The sequence below is a fragment of the Patiria miniata genome, unplaced genomic scaffold (assembly GCF_015706575.1).
Source record: "Patiria miniata isolate m_02_andy unplaced genomic scaffold, ASM1570657v1 HiC_scaffold_22, whole genome shotgun sequence".
Classification (NCBI taxonomy): Eukaryota; Metazoa; Echinodermata; class Asteroidea; order Valvatida; family Asterinidae; genus Patiria; species Patiria miniata.
In genome coordinates, this window is record NW_024037061.1 from 17995680 (window position 1) to 18023191 (window position 27512).

At 40.5% G+C, this 27512-nt stretch overlaps 3 protein-coding genes across 3 annotated transcripts; 2 read left to right on the forward strand and 1 right to left on the reverse strand.

Annotated features, from left to right (window-relative positions):
• Window positions 1-1304: 1304 nt before the first annotated feature.
• On the forward strand, window positions 1305-24268 carry LOC119730179. The gene is made up of 9 exons (XM_038202966.1): window positions 1305-1438; window positions 2619-2713; window positions 3881-4087; window positions 4492-4551; window positions 6576-6773; window positions 7563-7688; window positions 8927-9014; window positions 9198-9248; window positions 23236-24268. The coding sequence occupies exons 2-9, from the start codon at window positions 2648-2650 to the stop codon at window positions 23316-23318; spliced, it is 879 nt and encodes a 292-aa protein (XP_038058894.1). The 5' UTR covers window positions 1305-1438; window positions 2619-2647; the 3' UTR covers window positions 23319-24268.
• LOC119730178 lies at window positions 9594-13301 on the forward strand. Its single transcript, XM_038202965.1, has 2 exons — window positions 9594-10257; window positions 11385-13301. The coding sequence occupies exons 1-2, from the start codon at window positions 10206-10208 to the stop codon at window positions 12749-12751; spliced, it is 1419 nt and encodes a 472-aa protein (XP_038058893.1). The 5' UTR covers window positions 9594-10205; the 3' UTR covers window positions 12752-13301.
• LOC119730177 lies at window positions 13501-21910 on the reverse strand. Its single transcript, XM_038202964.1, has 3 exons — window positions 21454-21910; window positions 16414-16494; window positions 13501-15820 (listed from the first exon to the last, which is right to left on the reverse strand). Exons 1-3 carry the CDS (start codon window positions 21772-21774, stop codon window positions 14615-14617), a joined length of 1608 nt encoding a protein of 535 aa, XP_038058892.1. The 5' UTR covers window positions 21775-21910; the 3' UTR covers window positions 13501-14614.
• Window positions 24269-27512: the final 3244 nt, after the last annotated feature.

Genomic DNA, 27512 nt, shown 5'->3' on the forward strand with positions numbered 1-27512 from the left:
AATAACTGTATGATATTACGAAGCAAGTGATTTATTTAAAAACTTGATCAGATCGAACATTAAAAGCTAAAAGTGATAAAGCGAAATCGGAAACGAAGCCGAACTTTGAAGAAGGGCCATCAATGTCGTCATGTATATTTTTAGCCACGGAGGCTGCCTGACCTAAGATTCATCAGGAATAGTCAGAATATTTTGGGGGGTGTCACAGCGGTTCCAGCATGCATTAAGCACGTTCTGTATGCTGCATACACGCACGAAACGCTGGCATTCACAGGCGCGGATCCAGAGGGGGGGGGGGGTCAACCAAAAAAAGAAATTCTCATACAAATTCTTAAAAAATAAGTGGAAACCCCCCCCCCCCCCCCGCTGTGACACCCCCCCAAACAATTATACTGGTCTAATGTCCGCCTGTTCAAAATACAGTACACCATTCTGTAATGAGTGTTAATAATCGTCGAATTTGAACAGCGCCCCCTATTGAAATTTTCACTGTTAACTTCTTTTTTTTCCTGAAGGGGACATGCCAAGAATAAAGAAAAAAATATCGGTGGCAGTGTGTTTGGGGCGGGGGTGCACTGGGACCCCCCCCCCCATAGCCCACGGACTATGCTTTGTGGCAATTTTTAGTCAGTTCTAGACAAAGTCAGAACGCACACGATTCAATACTGGGGGTGGGGGGGGGGCTGTGAAACAAATGATACATCCCTTAAAATGTCTTGCTCCTCCCTCCCCGGCAAAAATGCCACAGAAATGCGAAAGTATTGTGTTATTTTGCAATACGTTTTTTTACTTTTTAAATCAGGCACGAACGGACTTCAATACAATTCTGTCACTTGTGCAGCCTCACAATAATAATAATAATAATAATAATGAAATTAAACAGCACTAATTTGGCACACATTACAAAATGACAAAATGCCATTCAAGGGCGCTGGTCATTGCAAAGAAAAAGTCAGTCCAGGAGTCAAAATGCCAGGTTGAAGAGATGAGTTTACAGCTGTCGTTTGAAGGATGACGGATTATTCTGTGTTTACAATAATAAACCATTGTGAGTAGGTGATTGTATTATACAGTCCGTGCATTTCGTGCGCATTGATATTGGTGGTGCGTCGGTAAAGTGCTGACTTTAGGTTACTGGTTTTACAGTATGAATCCAATGAGAGCTCAAAGACATTTGTGGCAACCAAGGCCTTTCTTTATCACTCGGCCGTACCATACCAGCGCTATGGCGCTGGGAGCTATACGGACCCTGGGATGGATGATAATGGGAGGCTTTTCCAGCCAATATTAGAGCAAATGCTATATTAAGAATATGACGTAATGGCGCGCAATAATAATTATTGCCTGACAAACGCAGTCGGTATGCGCTTTGTACAGTACGCCGTGCCAGGCAGTGACGACGGTGAAAGAAGCAGGAACACTCCAGCGTAATTATAAGGTAAAACCATTGCGTTTGTTTTTCATTCCGTAAAATTCAATGCGATCATTCATCACAATTTGTACACTCACGTATACAATGATATGATGTGTCATAGATACTATGTACACAGCGATTTAACAACAAAGCAGCAAATGAAATTACATTGACGTGTAAGGTTTAACCGAAAGGCTTTGTGGCTGTAAGGTACTGCATGTGCAAGTGCAAATTCCATCTAGTGGATGTCCAGCACAGGGCGCTGAGGCGGGGCAAAGAAGCAAGTATTTCTGTATATGTTCTAATATAATATGCAAACTAACCTATAGACACTGAGACAAATATAGGTTACAAGATACATGTACTGTGAAATGGACATATAGGACAAACAAAACACAAGATAAGACTGACAAGTACGTGTGAGACGAGACATTTTTTACAAAGACAGATAGATAGGGCAATGATTTAAGAGAATCACCTAAATTATTCCAGTGTAAAAGTTGCCTCGACGAACAACACTATTTAGCCATTGAACATAATCTGTTACAGCCTATACATGAAATTTATGTGTGTTTTTTTTACGTCAAACAAGAATTAATACAGGGAGGGAGTAAATTATGCATGAATGTATACATGAGCTATTGCCGTGATCAGAAGTGCTATTAGTCATTATAATGGCATAGATTTTAATGTAGCAAACATTGGAGCAGAGTGATCACGATAGCCAGAATTCGAAATGACACGAACTGCTCGTTTAGGCAAAGTAATTAATGTGTTACATTAGAGAAACGTCTCGTAAATGTATTCACTGCCCCGATTCAAGATGAAGTAATTTAGATATCGTAAAACGAATAAAATAAAATTGTACTGGGGAGGTACTATTTTAAACTGGTATTATGCCAATGTTCTTGGATATTTTTTGTTGCTTCTTCATCAATATGTTTTTTTTGGAGTACCTTTTTCACCTTTGGTAATACTCTTTTAATCTGAATTAGCCTTGTATTATTAAAAATCAAAGGAACAAATTGTGTGTACTTGAATTGAAAGATACGAAATTATTATAATTTGATTGGAGAACATCAATACATAATTTGTTTATGAAATGCGTAGCTGCACAGAGGTCATCTTTGAAATGCAAACATAGATGAACCAGACCAACAGACAATTAACTGATTGATTGATTGATTGATTGATTGAATTACAGAGAATCCAGAGATACTTTCTGTCACAGTGATGGCCACTACTAACGCCCCACCTGCCTACGTGGCTGTGCCCCAGCCCGTTGGCCAGCAACAACTGGTAAGCCAGTCGCTCTCCCAGAATATATAACAGTTTTAGTGTAAAGGAAAATCCAATGGGGCCAATTATTGTGCACTGAGTGCATTTCAGTAATTAAATTAGTATAAGCCATCACTTCTTTTAAGATAATTATTGTGTTTTGCGATTGATGGTGTTTTTATGTTTTATCCGGTATTCACTACTATGCCGTCGCCAAATTGCTTGCTTTGCACCATGACTACACACGCACAAATACAGTTCAGTTTTGCTGTTTGCAATGTCATGTACGTACTCGGAGCCTATATTCATATGCTAATTTTGAGCAGGAATACAAATATTGTCCACCTCCAGGACGTGGAGTGTGTTGCGGAAGTGTGTTGTGTGAGTGTACAAATGAAAAAAAAATATTTCGTTTTCGGTTTGTTTTTGTTTGATAGGTTTGCATTGTGCCTACACGAAATATGCTGTAGTGGCTTTGTTATAACAAATATCACATGTTTTTTTATTCTCAACATCACTCTTCATAACACCCCCAAAATTAGTCAGTTGACTTATGGTAAAAAAAAAATCATCCCCCATATGCAATGTCAGGTATAATTGTTTGACAATTTCAGGGACTATTTATGAAACACTAAAGCCGTGTTTTCCTATCCAAGAAGAGTGTTGTCCGGGCGTTGTTTATGAGCCGAAATGAAGAATGTACAATTGAATATCCACATTATTCCCTAACCTTTTTTGTGGGCGGGACGTTCGTTTGGAAAATTTATCGAAATAATCCCAAAAGGGAAAGGGGTCACTTATCAAGACATTTTGCAGCATGGGAACTATTTGATATTATAATTTAATACCGGACATACAATTTTAGACAAACTGTCTCTTAAGGGGGCTGAGACACATTTCATAATTTGGGGATTAGAGGAAATGAATTTACAAGATACTGCACCATTACTCCATACTCATGTCATTTTTTTCTTCTGAATTTTGACTTGGCGGTCTAAAACAGTAAATTATACGGCAACATTTCAAATTTTATTTCGTTTCTATGAAGAGGAATTATAGCACATATGTTTTTAAGAAAATGAAAAATGATAAAAATGTACAATTTTGTCCTGAAAATCTATTTTGTTTCACTAAACATAAATATAAGAATTAAAAAAAAAAACATTGACACTCAACCTGATTCACCAGGTGACGGTGCAACCCGCTGCCGGCGTTACTTTAAGCACGGTGAACCCACAGCTTCGAAGTGGTAACTGGAAGGGTATTCTATGGACAGGAATAATTCAAGTGGTTTTTGGTTCATTGACCGTCATTTTGGGGATTGCCACCGTGACTGCATTTGACAGCTTCTACTCTACGAGTGACATCGGATCTCCAATTTGGTGTGGTATATTAGTAAGTACAATGTCCACCCTCATTCCATGCTATTCTTTGTTTATTGACAGTACTGATTCGTTTGTTTCTTTGTTTCTTGTGTAGGTTTTGATGCCTACTATGATCGTACTTTTAAACAGAGGCTTATGTGGAGAGCGGGGAATGAATTTTGCGGAATATTTCTCATTAAAAAAGACGAACAGTTGTGTACGAGGTTTACAGTGGGGTAACGGTGTACGTGTGCAATGATACGTTCAGGTTGTACAACAGACACTTTCGTTGTGTGTCCACATCGGATGCTAAAGTGTCCAATATTTTGCCAAATGAACATTTTGGCTGCATTCGTATACATCTGTTGCACACGTGTGCACGCCAAATAAATCCTCTAGCCCTTCCTAAATCTCAGCAATGCTTTTTTTGTACAGTTCTACGTCGTCGCTGGAATCTTGGGCATAGTGTCTGGATGGAAGAAGAATTCCGGAGTGGTAAGCTAATGGTGTTCGGTTGTTGCTACCTTAGACTTGACTCGAGTCGGAATTGCCTTAAGTCGGTATCTTAAAAAAAAGTAGCAAAAATCACTTCGTTTACGTCTTTCCAGATGCCCGACAAGGTACACTTCAGCGCGCGTTCCACTTCAGTGCCGTATAACATGAATTCGCACGCACTGTATGTACATTGTACAACACGCGTATTACACGTACATGTGTGTACATGTATTGCAGAGCATGTGCATACATGTGGTGCAAAAGTTAGCAATATCACTTGAAAATAACATGAACATATACTTTTCAAACTTGATAGTCCGGATTTGACGCATGAGGGCGCGCGTTATGTACTGTTAGGACGTATGCGAAGGCGATATGCGCTGTGAGTGGATTTACAATATGGGTGCAGACCAGTAAATCGGTCCGAAATTGCCTACGCCGGCCGAATCACGATTTGCCTGCCCTCAAAATCTTCAGTATTTGAGCATGCTGTGGGCCATGAACTTGAGGGTTTGTAAAATAATATGGGTGGAAGCCGTGCACAGGACTGGGAGCTTGCAGTTCTGTGTAATTTGGATGTAATTTGGACCCTAAAAGCGCTCTATTTTGCAATGGAGTGTAGGCATCGTTTTTCAAAATGGCGATGGGCTTCAGGACTATTTTCAGGGGTGATCATCTTCAGATGGAAATTTCTCCTAAAAGTCATCAGTTGTCCCCCCGAAAATTGAAAAAAAAAGGAAAGATGATGAAATAAGCTTTAATTTGATGTGTGTCTCGAACACCTTGGAGAGTTGTGAGTATTTTTCCCGAAATTCTGAAGTGGGAGCATTTACCATTGGGGTCTATGGAAGTTTATTTACTGGTCTGCTACCTATAATTTCAAAATGGCGCCTTCCAACGTTTGTTGTCAAAATGTGTGCGCAGGCGCTTTACATTCCACGACAGCGTGTTTTTTTTTCAAGGGGGCGGAACCTGGGTGGGGGGGGGGGGGCAGCGTTTCAAAAGGGATCAGCAATGGCGGTTCCACAACAAATGCGCCCAAAATCTGAATGGGGCCGATGGACGTCCCGTCGTCCGATCACAGCAATTTCGAGCAAACCAGGGGGGGGGGGGGGATTTGGGTTCGGAAGTAGCAAAAACTCAATTAACTCCCGTTGGGGGCGCCCTACAGCAAGGTAGCCGCAAACAGAGCGCTTGTTTTCATACCAGACATGGCAGTCAGAGATTTTTTCTCGCAAGGTTTGATGAAATATGAGTCATCCATCCTTCCTCGTGCCGTACAAGTGGTTTGGGGAAATTTTTCAAAACCTCGCTTCTTTATAGGGTGCAGACCAGTAAATCGGTCCGAAATTGCCTACGCCGGCCAAATCACGATTTGCATGCCCTCAGAATCGTCAGTATTTGAGCATGCTGTGGGCCATGAACTTGAGGGTTTGTAAAAAATATGGGTGGAAGCCATGCACAGGACTGGGAGCTTGCAGTTCTGTGTAATTTGGATGTAATTTGGACCCTAAAAGCGCTCTATTTTGCAATGGAGTGTAGGCATCGTTTATCAAAATGGCGATGGGCTTTAGGACTATTTTCAGGGGTGATCATCTTCAGATGGAAATTTCTCCTAAAAGTCATCAGTTGACCCCCTCGAAAATTAAAAAGAAAATGAACGATGGTGAGATAAGCTTTAATTTGATGTGTGTCTCGAACACCTTGGAGAGTTGTGTGTATTTATCCCGAATTTCTGAAGTGGGAGCATTTACCATTGGGGTCTATGGAAGTTTATTTACTGGTCTGCTACCATATAGGCACAGACCGAGCGCAACCCAGACTTGGCCAAGTCCATTGCTACCTTGAAGTGGGAAATCTTCAAAATGGGTGGGGGTGTAACAATGAATACAGTCCTGTGATATTTCGCAGATTTGAGGACTGAATATTAACATATGACCACTTTAATGGACTTGGACCAATTTCACCAATGGACAAAAAGTCTTTTAGAAAGATTTTGAATAAATTGTGATTTTTCTGCACAGGCTGTCGGCTACATGGTCATGTCCATCTTGGCTTGTTTGGCGACGTGCTGCGTCATTGGTGCTGGGGCTGCCAGGATGTCAGCCATCAATCAAGTCTGTCATCCAATTTATACGCGTTATCGTTATAGCTACACTTATAGCTATCCTCGCCAGATCGTCTCGTACTATGACTACCCTCCTTCATTCTGTTATTTGCAGGTGAGTCGAACTTTAATCCCCTAATAATGAAAAAAACGTTTTCGTGTTTGTGCCTCCAGGGGTGTCCTTCTTTTTTTTTCTTTTTCTTATTTGTTACATTTATTTATTTCTCAGCGAATTTGCCGTCGTTGCCTCACTTTCGAAGCGCTATATTAATGAGAATCACGTCTCCATTTTTCTTGATTTGAAGTATTTAATAATAATAATAATGATAACAGGTTCTTATATAGCGCTTTTAACTAAGATCAAAGCGCTTTACATTATTATTACCCCTAATCATTGGGCCAATTAAACATTCCATATTCCATCTCAGCTCCCTGTGGAGTATACAGCTCGATGCTGCCTGTTAGGCGCAAGGAAGCTAATTCAATCACAATAACCATCACTGCCCTCATAGGTACCCATTTACTCCTGGGTGGTGAGAAGCAATGAGTGACAAAGTGCCCTGCTCAAGAGCACACGCACCATGAGCCCGCCAGGACTCGAACCCACGACCTGCAGCTTTACCCACAGACCACAAATCAGTGGCCTTAACCATGAGGCCACAGCAATAAACATTCTTTCAGTGAAAGAATCATTCAAATCGCTCGTGTACTTATGGAAACTGCGATTAGTGTTTCAATGTGTATGATGAAGTTAAACGATTTTGAAAGCTACCTAGACGTTTACAAGACGGAACGTTAGGCCTACGTACCGCAAAGATATATAGGTTTAATATGTGTTGAATTGTGAGATACCCTGAAGTGTGAAGGTAACTAATACATCATCTCTTGCAATGATTCTATGCAGGCGGCCATCAATGGTGTTTATGCTACACTGATACTTCTCGCCTTAGCGGAGTTTGTTGTCGCCATCATTGGTGCCAGCATGACCTGTGGTCCCCTCTGCAGCGGTGGATCAGCAACTCAGACAGTGGTACGTGACAACACCAAGTTATGTCCTTGTAGATTGCATTGCTTTTTTTTTTATCTACATCAAGTAAAATTCAGTTTTACGGGGTTTAAATTAGCTCATTGTGACTTGTCTTAGGACATGGTGCGTTGAGATTAGGTTATTAAGGACTTTTGAGACCTTGTGATTGTACGAACCGAGCATTTCATGCTTTTGAGGTAAACTCCAGTTTAAATTCACCTGATAATCTATAGTGGGCTCATTTCTAACGTATGTATCGCGGCATAGATGTATCACAGGTATGGCAGTTATTATTGCATATGGCTATATAAGCCTACCTTTCATCCTTTGATTGGCTTTCTTTCGAAAGCACTTCTGACAAAAACAATCTACAGGATGAGTAAAAAAAAGGAGACCCAAATGGTGCTCCCATTTTTTTTCAAAAGACGTTCTGCATGTAGCGCTTTCCAGGGGTGCGTTTTGGCAGTTATAACCAAGAATTGGTTCGGTGGTTTCTCTTTGGTTAATTGTTTTGGGGATTTGAGTACTACATGATCATGCGTAATTCTAACCCAATTAAAATTGCTGAAGAAATTCACCGACAAGAAACTACCGAACCAATTTTTGGTTATGACCGCCAAAACGCACCTCAGATCTACGATGTAAGAGCCCGATTAATAAACTTTCTTTCAGTGAAAGAATCATTCAAATAGCTCGTGTACTTTTCAAGTTATGGAATTTTGAGCACAAACACCATTTTGTTTAACCTTGTCCACGGATCACAGTAAGGTACATGATCTAGGTAAGATCTGGCAAGCGCTACATGCAGTACTTTTTTTTTTTTTTAAATAGGGGGCCACCATTTGTGTTTCCTTTTCTTTTCTTTTTAACTCTCCTTGTAGTTATTGTCCGTTTCATGCCCTTAACTACCACGGAAGCTAGTAGACGAAACTATGAAAGGATAAATAGGCCTATATGTTACAGCGCGGAAACAAATACTCGGGAAAATAAAGCGAATGCCTTTTAGACCTAAATTTGCTCAGAGATCATAATAATTCGACCACTTAAAATGATAACATTATGGTAACACTGAGGTGTCGGGGATTTTAAGAGGAGAGGTCAATGTAAAAAGAAAAACACATTCAGAATTGGGATGAACAATTACACGTACGATAGCAAGGTGGTAGGTATTTATTTAGAGGATAATGTATTTGAGAGAAAAAAACCACGCAAATGAAGTATAATTGTTCTAAAAATGACAGATTCAATACCAAGCTCAACCACACATGGTGATTGCCACACAGCCCCAGGGACCGGCCTTCTACAACTTTGCTGGTCAGCCACAAGTTGGTAAGAGACGTCTTAAAAAATATTGTTTTAAACTATAGTACTGATCAGATAGAAAAATCCCAGGGTTATGGTCTCTCCTATGCAGTCTCTTGATTCATATAATGTGTTTCCCCGTTAGTGTATATGTCTATATATAGTATACCACCCTTCTTTAGTCGCCCATTTTCCCTTGTTCTTGTTTAGCCTACCCAGCCCAGCAGGGGCAGTATCCACAAGCTCAAGCGCCCCCAACCGGTGAGTAATAGTACCAAGAACTCATTAAATAAGTCATCGATGAACTTTGACCTGAAGGCATGATATCTAGGGGTTGAAACAGAATTTAAGGCTTGACTTATTCATGTTAAGCTGCATGTGGATGTACATTAGGTCTAAGCATTTTGCCTACCTTAGGGAGCGTCTCATAAGTCGGGAACGTTCGCGGTCCAATGGAACGTTCCGTAGGAACGCCAGGCGTTCCAATGGGAACGTGCCGCGTTCCCAATGGAACGCGGGTGCGTTCCGCGCAATGAATGGCCCAGCTAGAACGGGGAGGGAACACCGTGTTCCCGGCGGAACGCTCCGCGGATGGGTATTCGCGCTTGGGTATAGACGAATCCGATAGACTATGCATGGAGGGGCGCCCTCATTCGACACGGACATTGTAGGGGGCCAGTGTCGCTTAGCAATCGCGGCGGGCGCCAAATATAAACAATTTTGTACAGCGACAATTTCCAGTCTAGTTTTTATTAAGTGCGAACAAATACAAACACGCACGGTTGACTGTGAGTTCTGTATCTAATAATATAGTCGGTAAAACATCCCAGGGGAAACATCACACCAACTTAGAGAGGAGACAGTGAGAAGAAACTATAGTTTTAGAGGTTTATTTATTTATTTTTTATTTGTTGTTAACTTGTAAGTTGTAGGCCTAATCTTTAACGTGAGGGTAGGCCCCCCTAGTCCATTCCAGTTTTAAAAAAAACTGCTTTCCAAAGGAGCCCTCACAAACATGACAAAGAGGTGAGAGGAAAAGCCCAGCCCAGAAGCTATTCTGGGAAAACCCATGGAATCAGGTAGGGACTGAAAACCCAATCCAGATATTGGCCGAGGCGGGATTCTAACCCTGGTCACAGCGGTGGAAGGCGAGGAAAGTACCGCTACGCCAACCTGGCTCCCCCATAGTTGAGCATAAGAATTCTGCAAAAAAAAACTATGGATGCGTGGAAGGACGACGTTCGTGACTGGCCAAAGCTTGAATTTCAAGGTAAAAAGCCACTGTTTACGTGGTGTTTTAGCATGTTTAGGCTAGGCCTAACGTTAACTTGCTTTTGGAAATCGGATGACTGTAATCACTGACATGAAACGATGATGAACTTTACAAGGCTTGGATCATTTTTAGGAAAGTGATTGATGTTGATGAAAAACAGTGTTGTGGGCAAATTCATTGCATCAAAAGGGAACAAATAATTAGTGTAGGCCTACAGCATTTATGCATTCATGGCATTCGGACAGTGCCGCTTAATAATATTACTAGTCCTATTACAGGAAAGATGTAGAAACAGTTTGGGATTCAACGGGTTTGTTGGGTTCAGGAATCGAAGCCGGTGTCAGTGGGGTGATCAGGCCAACTTAATACTCACTCTTTTGTCAGCAAATTTCTCCAAAAATTCCATTGGGCAAAGAAAAGGTCCTCAGTATTTTACCAACCAAAATGGCAGACTCAATCCATGGTCTGACTGTGTCAATTTTTTACTGTCATATTTTTTGGGGCTAGTATAATTCTAGTTTCACAAATTTTTAAGGAAAACATGTATGCCAAAGATTAAACAGACATGCAGCTTTTCCAGGGTGACTGTTTTGTAAAAAAAAAAAAAAAAACGAGTTTGACAGAAAATTTGACAGAACTGATTTTTTTGGGCAGATTTCTGGCAGAATTCTGCAAAAATGGATATTTGACAGAAAAACAGCAAATTTGAAGAAAATGGTACATTTGTTTAAAATAGATTCAATCTTTTCAAACAAACCCTTGCATGATGGGACAGATTGGCTGGTCTAGGTGCTGAGGTTCACTGGGAACCGGATTTTGTCGTGAAGCAACCACGTTTTGCCTGAAATTTACGCAATTTCGTAACATTTTTTTGTGACAATGGATTGTTTGTAATGTAATTTGAACCTTAATTAAGGCAATACTACAATATCTACTTGTGATTTTAAGTGTTTGTAGCGCATTTCGAGTAATCTGGGAAATCTGGAAGATTTTGAATAATTTTGACAGATTTTTGAAGTGCATTTAGCAGAATTTGGTCATGACCTTACGGTCACCCTGAGCTTTTCCTCTTTCCCATTCATTGTGCCACTCAAAGTAAAATTTTATTTGAATTTTCTTCACAGATATCTATGACTACTTCATTAATGCTCCAGCATGTGATGAGCAGCCTAACCGAAACTTTCGAAGCATCAGCGAGGGTATCAACTACCTAAACTCAGGATGGGTGGGCACCATCAAGCACCGCCATCATGAGGATGGATCAACTGTCATCTTGAGGGGGACAGTGAGATTTTCACAGCAAATCTCCAGCTATCATCAAGTGGAGATCAGTGTTGACAAAGAAAATAGAACAATCAAGTCTGTGAAATGCGACTGCATTGCTTCGGAAGGGAAATGTTGTAGTCACTCAGCAGGCCTGTCCTTCAAGATAAATGAGGCATACAAGAAAGGTTTCATCGGCATCACCTGTACAGACAGACCTTGTTTGTGGAATCGGAGCACTCAAGGTAACGTGGTGCCCGACAGTGTTGAAAACATGTGCGATCCAACCTCAAAGTCCACAATGAACAGTGCTCTTGCATTTGACACAGACGAGGCACTGAAAAAGCACCTGAACAGTCCACACATGTGTGAGCTCGCGTCCATACCGGGCACAATTTTAAATCAGGTGCTGACATCTACACAAACTTGCAAACCAGCCAACAGTGATCAGCCCCTCCCTGCTCATGGACATCATGATGTCAATCTTGAATGCGAGCCTTGTCAAGAAATTTTCAACAACTACATCCAGTTGAAAGACCACGAGGCAAGAAAACTTGCCTGTCAAACACACAATCAGAACTCGGCTTTGTGGACATCGCAGAGGAAGCTCCGAATTACAAGTAGCTCAGCAGCAAGTGTCCCCAAGAAAACAGAGACAGACCCAACAAAGTGGATCATGAATCACATCAGGCCACACTTCCTTGGAAATGCGGATACTTGTCACGGGCACACATACGAAGCTACTGCAAGGGAAGCCTTTGAACATCAATTTGAAACACTTGTAGAAACCACAGGTTTAGTTGTAAACCCAGAGGAAAGTTGGCTTGGAGCAAGTCTGGATGGAATTGTTGACGACAACACAATTTTAGAAATAAAATGTCCCACTGAGAGGAAGTTGGAGCGATATGGTGGTACTGTTCGAGGACTAGTGGAAAGTGGGACTTACGATGTTCGAAGTAGAGAAGGGAAATACTTCCTTCGTCAAAGTTCAGCAGCTAGTGGTTACTACACCCAGGTACAAATTGCCATGTACTGTTCGAAGCGACCCATGTGCAAATTTATGGTTTGGTCAAAGAAAGACTACGTTATAGCAGATGTCAACTTTGACAATGAGTGGTTTGAGCAGCGTCTAGGTCAACTGCGAAAATTCTACTTCAAGCATCTTTTGCCAAAGCTTACAGATTCAATAATTTCAAGGGAACTAAAAATTGTAAAACCAAGAATCTAGATGCATGTAAGAGGCTTAAACTGAAAACAATAAATGACCACTATTATGTGTCGGGGGAAAAGATTAGTCGATACATCACACTTGTTTAGTTGAGGACTGTGTTGACCGTGACTTTATTCCATGACAATATTTAATATTCATTGATTATGATCAACTGACCTGGATAGTACTAGTTTATATGAACTATAGCTCTACTGTAAAGTTTGAACTGCTAACTGGGTACTACATTGTATATGAGACTGAAGAGGAATGTGAAACTGAACTGCTACTGAGAAAGTGTGCTATTGATGCAGAGGTTAATATACTCTTCAGTATGCAATTAAAGACAAATCTGTTAAGACACAACATTTTCACATTCTATATTGAACTATTCTGAAAAAAGCAATGTTATGCTAGGTTCACACATTCCCGAATTAGTTATAAATACAACAAAAATTAATCAGGAATTGAAATTGGCTCCTGAATCACCCCAACAATTTGAACATGTTCAAATTTCAAATTAGGTTTTGTCCTTCACCGACGTTTAAACACTGTATACTCGGTGTGTTTCCTCCCGAGTGAAAGTTGGAAAAAAGTTGGTAACACACTGAGTATACGGTGTTTAAACATCGGTGAAGGGCAAAACATAATTTGATTTATATCACCCCGACGCAAATTTCCATCTTATGAATGTTCAAATTTGTCAGGGCGCTTCTCGATCTTTAACCTTACAAACAAAATCATCATGAGGCAGCCAAGAACCATCGCCAATTTACTAAAAAACTGCTATTCGTGACGATTCGGCTTAAAAATGAGGAATGTGTGAACCTAGCATTACAAATCAATTTTTTAACAGTGCCATACTGCTTAATTTGAGGGGAAAGTGACATACACACGTAATAATGTACTCAGGATATCCGGTAGAGGCCTGGAGTCCCCCTTCATTTGTGTTGGTCATTGTGTTAACTGGAATCTGTAGATGTTTTTGAGGTACATGTACCTGAGGGGGATGTGTGAGGTAACAATGAATGAAGTATCATTTTATTATTACTTAATTATTATAACTATTTTATTATAACTATTATTTATTATTATTATATTTTTTTTTTTGGGGGGGGTGTGGCAAACACGGGTGTCCGAGACACTCCGAAACACACGCCAGATGAACAGTAAAATGGGGGGGGGGGCTGTTCAAAACCCTTAATTTTTATGTGAGGGTTTCCTGTCTTAATAAACATTCACTGTACAGTACAGTAAAATATACTTGTATTGATTAAATGTTGTTTCTTTTCTTTTCCCTTTCAACTTTTTTTCTTTAATACTTGGGAGATTTAGTAAGGGGGGACAAATGGTGGGGTGGCAAGGAAGAACATTGGGGGATGCCCCTTGCCAATGTACAAAAAAAATACTTCAGCACAAACCTGATGATGTTTAATTATACTTGCAATGTACATGTACATGTATGACTTGAGAAGTTGAAGGTTTGCAGCCCGGTGGAAGGACAAATGCCTATGCTTTGCAGTAGCACCATGTTCATAAAGTCTAATCGCTTTTGTGACTACTACTGTACATGTATGTGTGGTTCTGAAAAGATCATGTTTTGTTATGTGACGGGTTGGATAGAATGCTTTGTCTGTCTTCAGACTCCTGAAAATGGACAGCACACTGTCTAAAACTTTGTGTAACAAAACACATGTTGTTTTCAGAACCTACATGTAATGGCACAGTCACTAATTAGACTACATGCACATGTACATGTACTTGCTGCAACTGCAAACCATCTTTATGTCAAGCACATTCATACTTTCAAATCTTGTCATTTGTTTTGAAGATGGAAACACACATTCAAAATCAATTTCAGCAAAGTCATACATGTAAATGTACTTATTCCTCCACTGAAAAAACGTTTCCCTCCTCGTCATTAGAATCACTATCACTTGTTTCCTGGGCTCTGTCCTCATTAATTAGGCAAGGCTGTAAATTGCAAAGTCCAGCACATGTAATCAATATGTCATCTACATTTTTTACACGCATCGGAATGATATTGGCTAAAATTTTGAAACATTTCAATCGTCTGATTGCCCTTTCAACATGAATTCTTACGTTGGCAATACGTCGTGTTTCTGTCACACTTTCCTCTGGTAGACGCCTGTCCTTGAGTCCTCTTGTGAAGGCTGGGATAGATAACTTCACACCGTGTGGAAGAATATCTTCGATAGTGAAGGCACGGTCAGCTAGAACCTCGTCACCGGGGAGCAAGTGGTCCAAAAAGCCAGAGTTCTGAGAGATGAAAGTGTCACTGGCACGACCTCCAAATAATTTGGAAACATATGTCACCAAACCATTTGGTGCAATGCAGTACAAGGCCTTGTAGGTATTGTGATGTTTGTAGTTAGAATAAGTTTGGGCACGTTTTCTCAAGTTCTTGGGTCTCTGAACAAAGATTTCAGTGCAGTCTATGATGCAAGTAGCCTTAGGATGACAAGACTCAAAACATTTGGGACGTATCCTGGCAAGCGTGTCACGTGACGGCCAAAATATGACATTTTCTCTCATGAATGTAGCCAAACGTGGTACCCAGAAGGAGATAATGTCACAGACTGTGGAACGAGACACTTTGAAGCGTACTCCAAGATCCCAGATCATCAGGGCTATTCTTAATCTCATCAAAACAAGCAAAAGTTGGTCTGGCACTGGTAGTTGAAATTTAGGGGTGGTAGTAAGAGTCACTACAAGCGCATTCACAAGCGCCCAGAATGATCGCACGCTAAGTCCGGTGTAAAACTTCATATCAGATTCTTGAAGATTAACTGCTGATACTTCTGGAGCCTTGACTGTTTGCGTACCTTTTGCCTTGGATTTAGTGATAGGATTAACATGTGCATAAGTATGGTCAGCTACTCTGGCATCATACCACTGTACTGATGCATCCTTCGTCTCTAATCCTGCTGTTTGTACACATGTAGATGTTCTCTCAACACCATGCGGACTCATATTTGCAACCCCTCCAGCCTTTTCTTGCACTGTCACTGCTTTTGTTGCTGTGGAAACTCTTCTCCTAGGGGGAGGTCTTCCTCTTGAGAGCTGTTTCTGTAAAAAGAAAAGTAAACCTGTACATTACATTTGTTGTTGAATCCTCAAACCCCAAGTCCAAGCCCCAAGTTTTGAAACTTTCTGTAATTTCATGCGAGCCTAGGATCTTACATTGCCAAGAAATTAGAAAGAAAAAAACCCGACCTCAACACAACAAGAAACGTACATTTGTACGAGCACAACTTTTGATTTTTTCGAGGTCACACAAAACGCTTGTATTCTGAGTCATGCACGTGCAAAATGGTAGGAGCGGATCTGTCCGGTAACCCGTACAATCATGTGCATCGAGTGTTTCTACAGTACTCTGGAGCATGGCGTTGTTGATGACACGTTCACGGGTCTAGGTCAGTAGGTAGCTGTTTTTTGTTATATGTAATTACAGATGTACCCAGTAAAATAGAATATTTGTATAAATTGGAGGAGTACTAGACAAGAAGAAATAAATGTTTCTTTATAAATATTTATATTTGTTGTGGGGGGGGGGAGATGCTTCCAAGAATATTTCTTTGAAAACCAACCACAAACTCCATACTGGGAACGAAACTTGACTATTAATTTACAGGACTACATGTAGCTTGATTTAGACTTACATAGGGGATATATCCCATGGCCACAGTTGGGTAAGGGTGAGCTGATGTTGGCTTCCCTTCTTCAAAATGGACAGAACATACCTGAAAAAAAAAGAAACAAACAGACAGCAGATCAGATGGTAAGTTGTGGACAAATTCTGACAAAATATTTTGGATGGGAGCAACCCATGCAACACAAACCTTTTTTGTACGGGGGCCGAAGCACTCAACAAACATGCAAAACATACATTAAAAATAAATTTGATTGCACTTGTCTTTACACTGGCATATCATTAAAAAATGGCAATTGTGTACATGTATCTATGGACCCAGTTCCCTATAGGGAAAACATCCACTTTAAAATTATTAGACCGACCAAACTAGTTTGTGACATTAGGAAATAGGAATAAACCGGTACTCCATAGATAGAGGGCAATGTTTTGAATTTTTGAAGGGAAATTGGGGGGTAAATGAAAATGACAGTGCAGTGACAACACGCAACCCGAAAATAAAGATGGTGATCACTGCGCGATGTACCGTGAACTCAAACAGCGCTGAATTGCTAGGCACCAACTGGCAGAAAACCGTGCAGAAAAATTGTGATTTCTACCCCAAGAAACTTGGTTCAGAATTACAAAAACCTAGAATTGAGCGAAGTCCGCTCTTGATTGAAAACGTCATTTTGGAGCAACAACAAACATCTATGAGTATATGACACTAATTTGATCAAAACTAAACAGGGGCCCTTCACTACACGATTGCTCCCCCCCCTATTTTTTTGTTTAAACATACAATTAAATACATTAATTTCCCAGGCTATATTCATACTTACTAGTACCGTATTAGTAATATAAATAAAAAATGGGGGACATAATTTAAAACTCAAGCCACTGTCACTGAGTGGCAAAGACGCACCTCTACAAGGCGGGAGGTCAGGGGTCATCGGTGTGTCAGCAACGTTTTCAGATAGCTCTGTGCTATCTTTTTTAAATCTGCGTTTTTAGCTATTTTTTGTTTGCCATCTTAATTTCTCTTGTTCATGAATGTATTCTTAACTGCTCCAAGTTTCGACTGAGCCGTGCATTTTTGCACTTTTAACTTTTCTTCGATGATATTTTCGCTGTTTTTGATGTGACCACCTGGAGTCTTTTTGATGTTACATATGTGCATGCACCCTGTTTCGTCATCAGACTCGTACTCGTAGCAAGTGGAGTGGACCCCTTTTTACTTATGTGCAGTTTGCACTTTTTAACTTTTTAACTTTTCTTCGATGATATTTTTACCATGGGTAACTTCAAAGTGCCATTCTTCGTTATTTTTGGAACATTTTTGTGTGTGATTCTGAAGCTGTTTTCGCCTATGGAGTTCAATGACACAGCCATCATCAACTCATTTGATCGATCCCACTGGTCATCTACCTTCCACCCGTATCACCCTGGGGTCACCAAGGACATGCCGGTGAGTTTGTTCCATGTTGCAAGGTTATCATCAAATTGCTACAAGTACAACTTTGCCGTCAAAAACTTTAATTTAACTGCACACATGAGCCTCCTTTTGCTACTCTTGTCTGGGGACGTCAACACAAATCCCGGCCCCTATCAACCTAAGTATCCATGTGGGATTTGCAACAAAGCTGTCAAGTGGAAACAACGGGCAATAGAATGCGAAGAATGTAGCATATGGTTTCACTTTGATTGTTTGTCCATGAACAGTGCTACGTATGAAGTTTTAAACAATCATGAGTCCTACGCATGGGTGTGTTCCACTTGTGGTTTGCCAAACTTTGCCTCATCCCTTTTTGACTGTACCGAACAATTTGATCTGTCAAACTCGTTTGAGGCCTTAGCGGGTAGTAATGGTGGTGACTTGAGTATGGAGATTCCTGATACAGTGAACTACGGTCGTGGTGTGGGCAATCCCACCCATAGATCTAGCCCCAACCCTCGTTCAGCTAATGTCAGACAGAAGAAGACATGTAAACCCAAGACAAAATCCTTCAAGATTCTCAATGTAAATTGCCAAAGTGTGAGATCAAAACTTGACAGGTTCCATGTACTTCTTGAAACTGAAGATCCAGATATAGTGACCGGTACCGAATCATGGTTAAACAGCACCATTACTAATGGAGAAATTTTCCCAACGTCTTACCAGATATTCAGAAAGGATAGGCAGACAGGGGATTCTCACGGTGGCGTCTTCCTTGCTATCAAAAATACACTGATTGCTAATGAAGAGATTGATCTCCAAACTGACTGTGAAGGAATATGGGCTAGCATACGTGTTCATGGTGTCTCGCCACTGTATGTAGGTGCTTTCTATCGTCCCCCTACATCGGATGTGGAGTACATAAAAAATCTGGATTCTGCCCTCAGTAAAATCCCTCGTAATGCATCAATTTGGTTACTTGGGGATTTTAATCTCCCTGATGTGAACTGGGATCAGCATAAATTCAACCCTGGAGGGTCTTACGCTGGACAGAGTAAGACCATGATTGAAATTGCCCTTGACAACAACTTGAGTCAACAAGTAAAGCAACCTACCAGACTTCATAACATACTGGACTTGTGCTTCACTAACTGCCCTTCCTTTGTGGAGAGTACCAATGTCATCCCAGGTGTAAGCGACCATGAAGCGGTTGTGGTTAACATACTAGTTAAACCAAAATTAGTTCGCCCAGCAAGAAGGAAAATACTGCTGTATGCCAAGGCCAATTATGCTGCTTTTGCCGACTGTATTAAGGATTTCGACAACAAAATGACACCCGACTACGTTGCTCAGAAGGACGTTAATCAACTTGTGAATGAACTTGACCATGTCATTCAAGATTCCATCAGCAAATTTATTCCATCCAAAATGACATCAACCAAGTGGAAACTGCCTTGGATAAATTGTTCTATCAAAAGGGACATATGTAAGAAGAAGCGCCTGTACAGGAAAGCTAGACAGCGTGATACACCCTCTGCATGGGACGCCTTCAAAAAACACCGTAGAACGACTGACCGCAAAATTCGGAAAGCCAAGAAAGAATACATCCATGATGTCATCGGCTGTAGTCTCCAAAGCAACAACACAAAACCATTCTGGAATTTCATCAAAGCCCAAAGGCAGCAGATGTTTGGAATCTCCACATTGACTGATTCATCTGGTGCCACTGTGATCTCTCCGATTGACAAGGCTAATGTGCTGAATGAACAGTTTAGTTCAGTTTTCACAAACGAAAACCTGGACAGTTTCCCTACATTACCAGACTTGGACATACCCGACATGCCAGAAATTCAAACACATCCAATTGGGGTAGAGAAATTACTGAAAGATCTGAAACCAAGCAAAGCACCAGGACCTGATGCCATACCTCCTAGAATCTTGAAAGAGTGCGCCTCAGCTTTTGCACCAGTTTATTCCAAGATCTTCCAAAAATCACTGGATACTGGATGTTTACCTAAAGCTTGGCTTGAAGCAAACGTCACGCCACTTTACAAGAAAGGTGATAGGAAAAATCCTGGTAATTACAGACCTGTGTCGTTGACGTCTATTCCATGTAAGATACTAGAGCATATTTTATATCATCACATAATGATTCATCTCGACAAACATCAAGTACTGACGGATGCCCAACATGGTTTTCGCAGAGGTCGCTCTTGTGACACCCAGTTAGCTGCTGTGACCCACGACTTGGCTGGAATTCTTAACAATAAGAGTCAAGCTGACTTAATTGTAATGGACTTAAAGAAAGCATTTGACTCGGTGCCTCACCAACGTCTTTTGAGGAAACTCCACAACATCGGCATCAGGAACAATGCTCTGAAATGGATTGACTCATTTCTCACTCAACGTCACCAGCAAGTTGTTTTGGAGGGCACTTCTTCAAAAAAGTCTAAGGTCATTTCTGGGGTTCCACAGGGGACAGTGCTGGGTCCTCTCCTGTTTTTAGTATACATTAACGATCTGCCACAGAACATCAAATCGCATGTGAGACTCTTTGCAGATGACTGTGTCATGTACCGGGAAATAAAAACTGCAGCAGACCCTTGCATTCTTCAACAGGACATCAACACACTTGAAAAATGGGGAAAAGATTGGCACATGTCATTCAATGCCTCCAAGTGTCACACCATGAAGATCACCCACAAGAAGAACTCAGTCGACTCCAGTTATCACATGGGTAATGCCAAACTACTAGAGGTTAAACACCATCCCTACCTGGGGGTTGAACTCAGTAATGATCTCAAGTGGTCCACTCACATTGATCAGATCATCTCTAAAGCCAATCGTATGCTCGGGCTACTCAAGAGAAACATCCACCACTGCAACAGTAATACCAAGTCCATTGCGTATCAGACACTAGTCAGACCAAGGCTAGAATATTGTTCCGCCATTTGGGATCCTCATCATGCGTCGGATAAAAAGAAATTAGAAAGCATTCAACACAGAGCAGCTAGATTTGTTATGCAAGACTACAGCAGGGAGTCAAGCATCTCAGCAATGATGAATAAACTCAAATGGGACACTCTTCAAGATCGAAGGACCAAAGTTCGATTAGTCACACTCTACAAAGAAACCCATGGGCTTACACCGAGTAATATGGAAGATTATCTGAACATCGTCAACTCATCAAGGGGGGTTTCTACTAGACAGACCGGACCTTTCTCATATAGAGTCATCACCACAAATAAGGACTGCTTTCGTTACTCAATGTACCCAAAGACCATCCTAGAATGGAATCAACTTCACCCTAACATCCGCTCTTCACCTGACATTAAGACTTTCAAACTGGCACTGGACAACATCAACATTCAAGACCTGGCTTCCAAAACCCAATCAAGAATTTAGTTGCTGCACACCTGACCCTGACCAACGTACGTCGACAACCTTCTAGGTGTTTGTACGTTTATGGAACAGAAACAGAAACTACCACAAAAATTAAAAGCTGATTTAGGCCTACCCGTAAACCCATGTCCCAAATTACTGGATACCATTCCAACAATCATGACCAAACATGAAGCATGTAATTGAAGTACCGTCTGATGAATTACACAGTCCTTCCCTGAAAAAGGAACTTACAGTGCTGTATTTTGAAGGTCTGAAGTCCTTTCGGTTGATATTCCTCACCCACTGCTTTCGATTGGCTGCGGAATTGGCGTTGGAACAGTTGGGGAAACGATGCATTTTGTACGGCTGTAAACACACACAATATTCGTGCGTTTCTGGTGCATGCAATTCGCATGTTGCAAGCTTCCATTTTCTCAGCTTTTTGCTTGTATTTTTGCAGCCAACGACGACACAGTGTTTTCCTAATCCTTCGTTATTCTTCTTCGTTGATTCTTTAGCCATAATGTTTTCAAGAATCCCGATAAAAGCCTGAAATTGGAGCTCGATACGCATGGTTCCAGTTCGTTCACTGTTGGCGTTGCCACTTACATGACTCACACGTACACAAGCCCGTCGTTTAGCGGTTTTTAAAAATGGCCCCTCGGAATGGCAAATGCAACAGCGCCGCCAACGACAAAGGTAACAAAATTGTCTCCGTTGGATTCGTCTATACGTACGTGAGTACGTCCGTGCAGCAGGACCCGGAGTCAGAGTTTATGCTCAAACGCAGATTTTTGTCTGACAAAAATTATATCGTCTAAAGTAAGCTCCGCTTTTATCCTTTTTTTATTTCGTAAAAGCATAGCATAGTACCATGCCAAAACATTCAGGCCCCTCAAGTACATTTTATCAGCTGGGCTGTTTTCGAGATGAAGACTATAGTTCTTGTTTGGAAATGATTTGTTTTTAATTCAAAATCCCTCACTCCTTCTACGCTATTTTTGTTGGGTAATTTCAGTAAACCTATCACGTAGTGTCCAAGACAATTTTTGTCCTTGAATGCATTCTACAAACATGCGCCCTGTATCAATTGTAAACGAGAAAATACAATCACCGTAGCCATGTAAAAGTTCAGGGCGAAATTTCACCGAAGAACTTCACATCTGCCGTAACAATAGCCACTGCGTTTCGTAATCGATTATAATATTTAACAGAAATTCACTTAACATATTTCGAAATCCCCTCACCCCTTCTCTAACTACGACTTTTTAGGAGATTCCCTTAATCTCTCACGCATTATCAAAGTATTATTTTAAGAAATATTGTTCTTGCGCAAGCATACTTTGACGTGAATACACTCACCACAGCGTAGCGATTGCATGTGATGGTAGGTTCGGGGCTACCGACATTTCACCACAGAAACGATATTTACATCATTAGATTTACCAAGATTCCATCCGCATTAACGCTCACTCGTACCTTGTGTCGAACTTTTTACCCAAACCATCACAGAAATTTCACATTTACGTCCAAATATGACATATAAATCCTCAAAAACAGGCAAAACCTACCATTCAGTGACGCACGGTTTGCCGGAGATCGCGACGCCATTTTTCCTGACGCAAAATGGGCAAATATTCGAAACTGGGCCATGGTATACGCGATTTGCTGGGAACGTTCCGCTGGAGCGCGCAATAGCGTGTGCCCGACCGTTCCGCTGGACCGTTCTTGCAAAGGGATTTAGCCGTTCCAACGGAACGGTCCCGTGTTCCTAATAGGAACGCCGGAGCGTTCCAGTTCGGGAACACGCCGTTCCAATGAGAACGTTCCGAGCGTTCCAACTTATGAGACGCTCCCTTATGTGTCAATAAAGAGATGTTGCAGACGTTTAAATTTCATACAGTGAATGAAGAAAAGTGTACTCAGATATTTCCTCAAAAGCTGTTGTTACATAACGGAGAATGTACACACTGTCTTATCCTTAAAACTGCATTCGACCATTTTCCCTTGTATTTTTTTGGTTTGAATGTATAGCCTACCCAGCCCAGCAGGGGCAGTATCCGCAGGCTCAAGCGCCCCCCACCGGTGAACAACAGTACCAAGAACTCGTTAAATAGGTCATCGATGATCTTTGACCTGATGGAATCATGATATCTGGAGTTGAAAGAACAATTAAATTCTTGATATTTTCATGTTAAGCTGTATGTGGATGTACATTAGGTTTTAGCCGTACATGCAATGGGTCAACAAATAGATTTAGAGGCAGTGCAAAAATGTTGTCCAGCTTTATTTTAGAATAATTAATCAAATGAAAGTTGGTGAATTGACGCTTATTTTTTTATAATTGAAGAAAGCATGACGTACTCAGATATTTACTGAAGAGCTGTTGTTTCATAGAGGATAATGTATATTTTTACACAGACTAATATTGAAATATTTCCCGAAATCACGGCATCGGATGCAGACATTGGCTTAATTTGTTGAGCTCCCAAGCACTGTAGGGATGTGGCAGCATCGGATTTTGTTGCCACATATTCAAAGTCGTACAACAATGAAAGCCAAAGCCAGGTTTGACACTTAACAAATAAAGGAATCACCCTTATACATTTTACATGGGGCAGGATAAAATCCTGCGTATTGGGAATATTGAGTTGAAGTTGTTTTTTTCTGGTTATGGAACTTACTATGCAATATGGAATCGGAAGGGTTCAATTCTATTTGAGACTTGGCGGAATTTTGTATTATAACGAAATAAAAATATGGCACTCTAGTCTGTACAACACATAATGAGTTACTTCTTCGATTGTGACCATTAGATCCATTTGGTTAATCTAGGTGATGGCTGACATTGATTTTAGGTTGTAATTCACGAACTTTGTGTGAGTTTAGGCCCACAGCGTGCTCAGTGACTATCCACGTCAGTGAATCTCAGATTTGTCTATTATTCAGGATGAGTGAAATAGAAAGTGACCTGGAGTGGTTGTTTGCCTCTTAAAAAGCAATAACAGTTGACACACCAACGAAGCGTACATTAAACAAGCATGCTTTTTCCACTCATTTCAACAAATAGAATACTGAAATTGATCCATACCATGAGAAGTTTACTTAAAATTTTACAAACAGACTATATTTAAATTTTTTACTAAAAGATTGCATTTTAGCGCTGTCAATGGAATGCCCTAGGAAGCTATATTGTGTTATGTGATAACCACAGATTACACACATACATTCAGATACAAGTGAAATTTTGATAATATTTTTCTGAAATAATGATGGTGATTTTTGTCCGGCACGAAAACGCATGTACAAACATGTTCATTTACTGCTGAATTTTTGGATGTGTGTATTAAAATATATTAGCTTGTCAAAATAGCGCGCAAAATACATGAAATGTTCAGTGTTACTAGGTAGTAATATGTTCTTAATCGCCCTATGTTTATTAAACTGAGCGAGCCACATATTTTTTTAATATGTCTTCTTACATTTACGTTTTAGCAGTCATGTGCCCGAAATAGGTTAAGATTTAATGCAATTTGTATGGCTCCATTTTTCACTAATTTTCATAAAATTACACTAAGAATGTTGGAGAACTGATGCTTAATTCTTTATATAAGTATAACGTACTCAGATATTTACTCAAGAGCTTTGTATGATGGATAATGTATATATTAAATATAATGATATTGTGCCTTTCCCGAAATCATGGCATCGGCTGATGCATTGGCTTAATGTTTTGAGCTCCTAAATATCGTGAACTCAGTTGGCTCAATCTGATATTCTTTGACTGCACATTCAAAGAAAGGAATTATAGCCTTGTACATTTTACAGGGGCCGTGATCAAATCGGTCATATGTGGAATATTGAGTTGATGTTTATTTGTTCACGGTCTGGATATGGCATCGGAAGGGTTCAATTTATTTTTGGTGAGACTTTTTTTTACGGATAAACACTGAAAAAGAGAGCAGTGCCCACTTGTACGAAGGAACCAAAATAAGTAGTGCAGTAATGATAGTTATACAGAACATTCGTACGGGCAAAACCTTAATGTTTGTTTTGCTTGGGGTATGCTGCTAAAATCTGAGTTGCATTGGTTTCATTTTTGTGATGCCTTCTATATCAAAAATCTCTTTAGTCTTAGGAACCATATTTCAAGGAAAGTGTTTTAAAACTGTAAAATCAGGATATCACGTGCATTTTGATTATTCCTTATATTTCCTTTTCTATCGCAAAGTTCGTTATGCAGACCTTTATGGAGGGTCTAAAATAAAAAAAATTTGATTCTGATCGCCCTCAATTGAGGTCAATAAAGAAATTAAAATGTCTTGAATTGCATTTGATTTTTGTTTTTGCACCGTTATAATAGTTGTGAAGAGTTTTCGTCATGCCTTGATGCTTGTATGCCCAAAGTGTATAAATGGGTTACAAATTCAGTACTGAGTTAGCCTTTCACCAACGCCATCGTGGCTTAACTTGCCCACATTCAAAGCTTGCTTCGGGTCTTCGCAACTCCGCCGCTCTAAGCCACGAAGGCCTGGGCGAAAGGCTAGTACTGAGTAAGAGCAATTCAGATTCGAGATTAAACATTTTATTCGTACAATTCCAACATGGCGCGGCCCACTCTTTTCGACTCCAGCGGGCGCCACAGCACTCGACAAAATACTATTGGATCCGCGAAACCCTCACGTGTTCAGTGCAGTCTTACAGTTCCGTCCAGGTTGTAGCTTTTCACCACGAGACTTGGGCTTCCTCGAATCGGGTAAAGGTACTGGGGCAGTCAGTCCGGAATCCAGACCCCCCAAAATGAGTTAATCCTACACAATTTCTTCCCCACAATATTTTTTACATTTTTTTTTAATGCAGTAAAACCTGCTGATTCAGAATCTGCACGGGGGATTAAAATTTGACCCCTGCGAAAACGCATTTTTAAGTTAAAATCCAATATGGCCGCCATTTCCTCCCAAAAAACATTAAAAGTATGATTGTTTTTACTAAATTCATCATTAATCGATCGAAGGTGGCTCAGAATGTCACTTCGGTAGATAAACATGTGTACACAATTTTACATCAGGCCTCAGGGCTATCTTAGAATTTTAGCAAAACCCAAAATGTCGGCCATTCCCCCCCCCCAAAAAAAGCAAAAACAACACCTGCGGTTATAGTCCAAGAGCAAGGAGTCCTTTACTTTTTCAGGAATGACCAAGTGTTTGGTGGGTATTTTGGAAACACCTTGGTTACACTTTGGGGAATTTGAATTGGCTAGTCTTATGGTCACCTGGTGGTGGACCTGGTTTATGTGACGTCACATAAGGAGATACAACATATGGCCAATGCGCATTACTGAGAAGATTACGTGCCATGTTTAAGATTTCATTCCTTTTCAAAGGAGTTCATATCAATATGAGCATTTAAGCAAATAATTTGAATAGTTTGAACCACATCCTCCTCAGCAACATCCATTTGGAGCCTAATTAACTTACTAAAAACGAATCTTCAGTGAGAGTGACGAAGTATTTGGGCTTATTTCTTAAAAGGTTACACCTTGGGGTATTCGAATTGGCTAGTCTTACGGTAGTCTGGTGGTGGACCTGGATACCAGGAGCAGATAAGCGACGTCACACAAGAAGATGAAAAATACGGCTGATGCACAACATTAAGAACGCGAGCTATGTTAAGGATTACTTACTTTAAAATGAGTTAAAATCAACAGATTAACATTTAGAAGAAATGTGTGAGTAATTTTGATAATTTGAATAGAATTTTAGACGCCAAGGATCATTCAATCAAGCTAGTTTAAATGTTTGTTGCCTAGCAACCGCAATCTCCTTAGCAACAACCCTTTGGAGCCTGTTTAGCTTACTAAAAATGAATCTACAACGGAAATGACTAAGTAATTGTTGGTATTTCTTGAAAAGTGATCTTTTGGGATATTGAAATGGGTGTATCTTACGGTTACCTGGAGGTGGACCTTGATGCTAGAAGTAATTACGTGACGTCACACAAGTAAATGAAAGAATTGGGAAAACTGCCCGTGTTCAAGAATTATTTCCTTGCAAATGAGTTCACATTAATAAAAGAACCCAAAAGAAAAAATCGCTGGGTAATTTCAAAAAGACAGCCCATCTCCGGTGCAATGTGATCATAATAATAAAGATGCCCGTCGCTAAGCAACACGCTTCATTCTAAGCGACAACCTTATTAACTCACTTAAAATTAATCTACAACAGAAATCACTGAGTGTCTAGTGGGTTTTTGGAAAGTTTACACCTTAGAGTATTCGAATTGACGTTTCTTCCCTGGCAAATTTGTTTCTT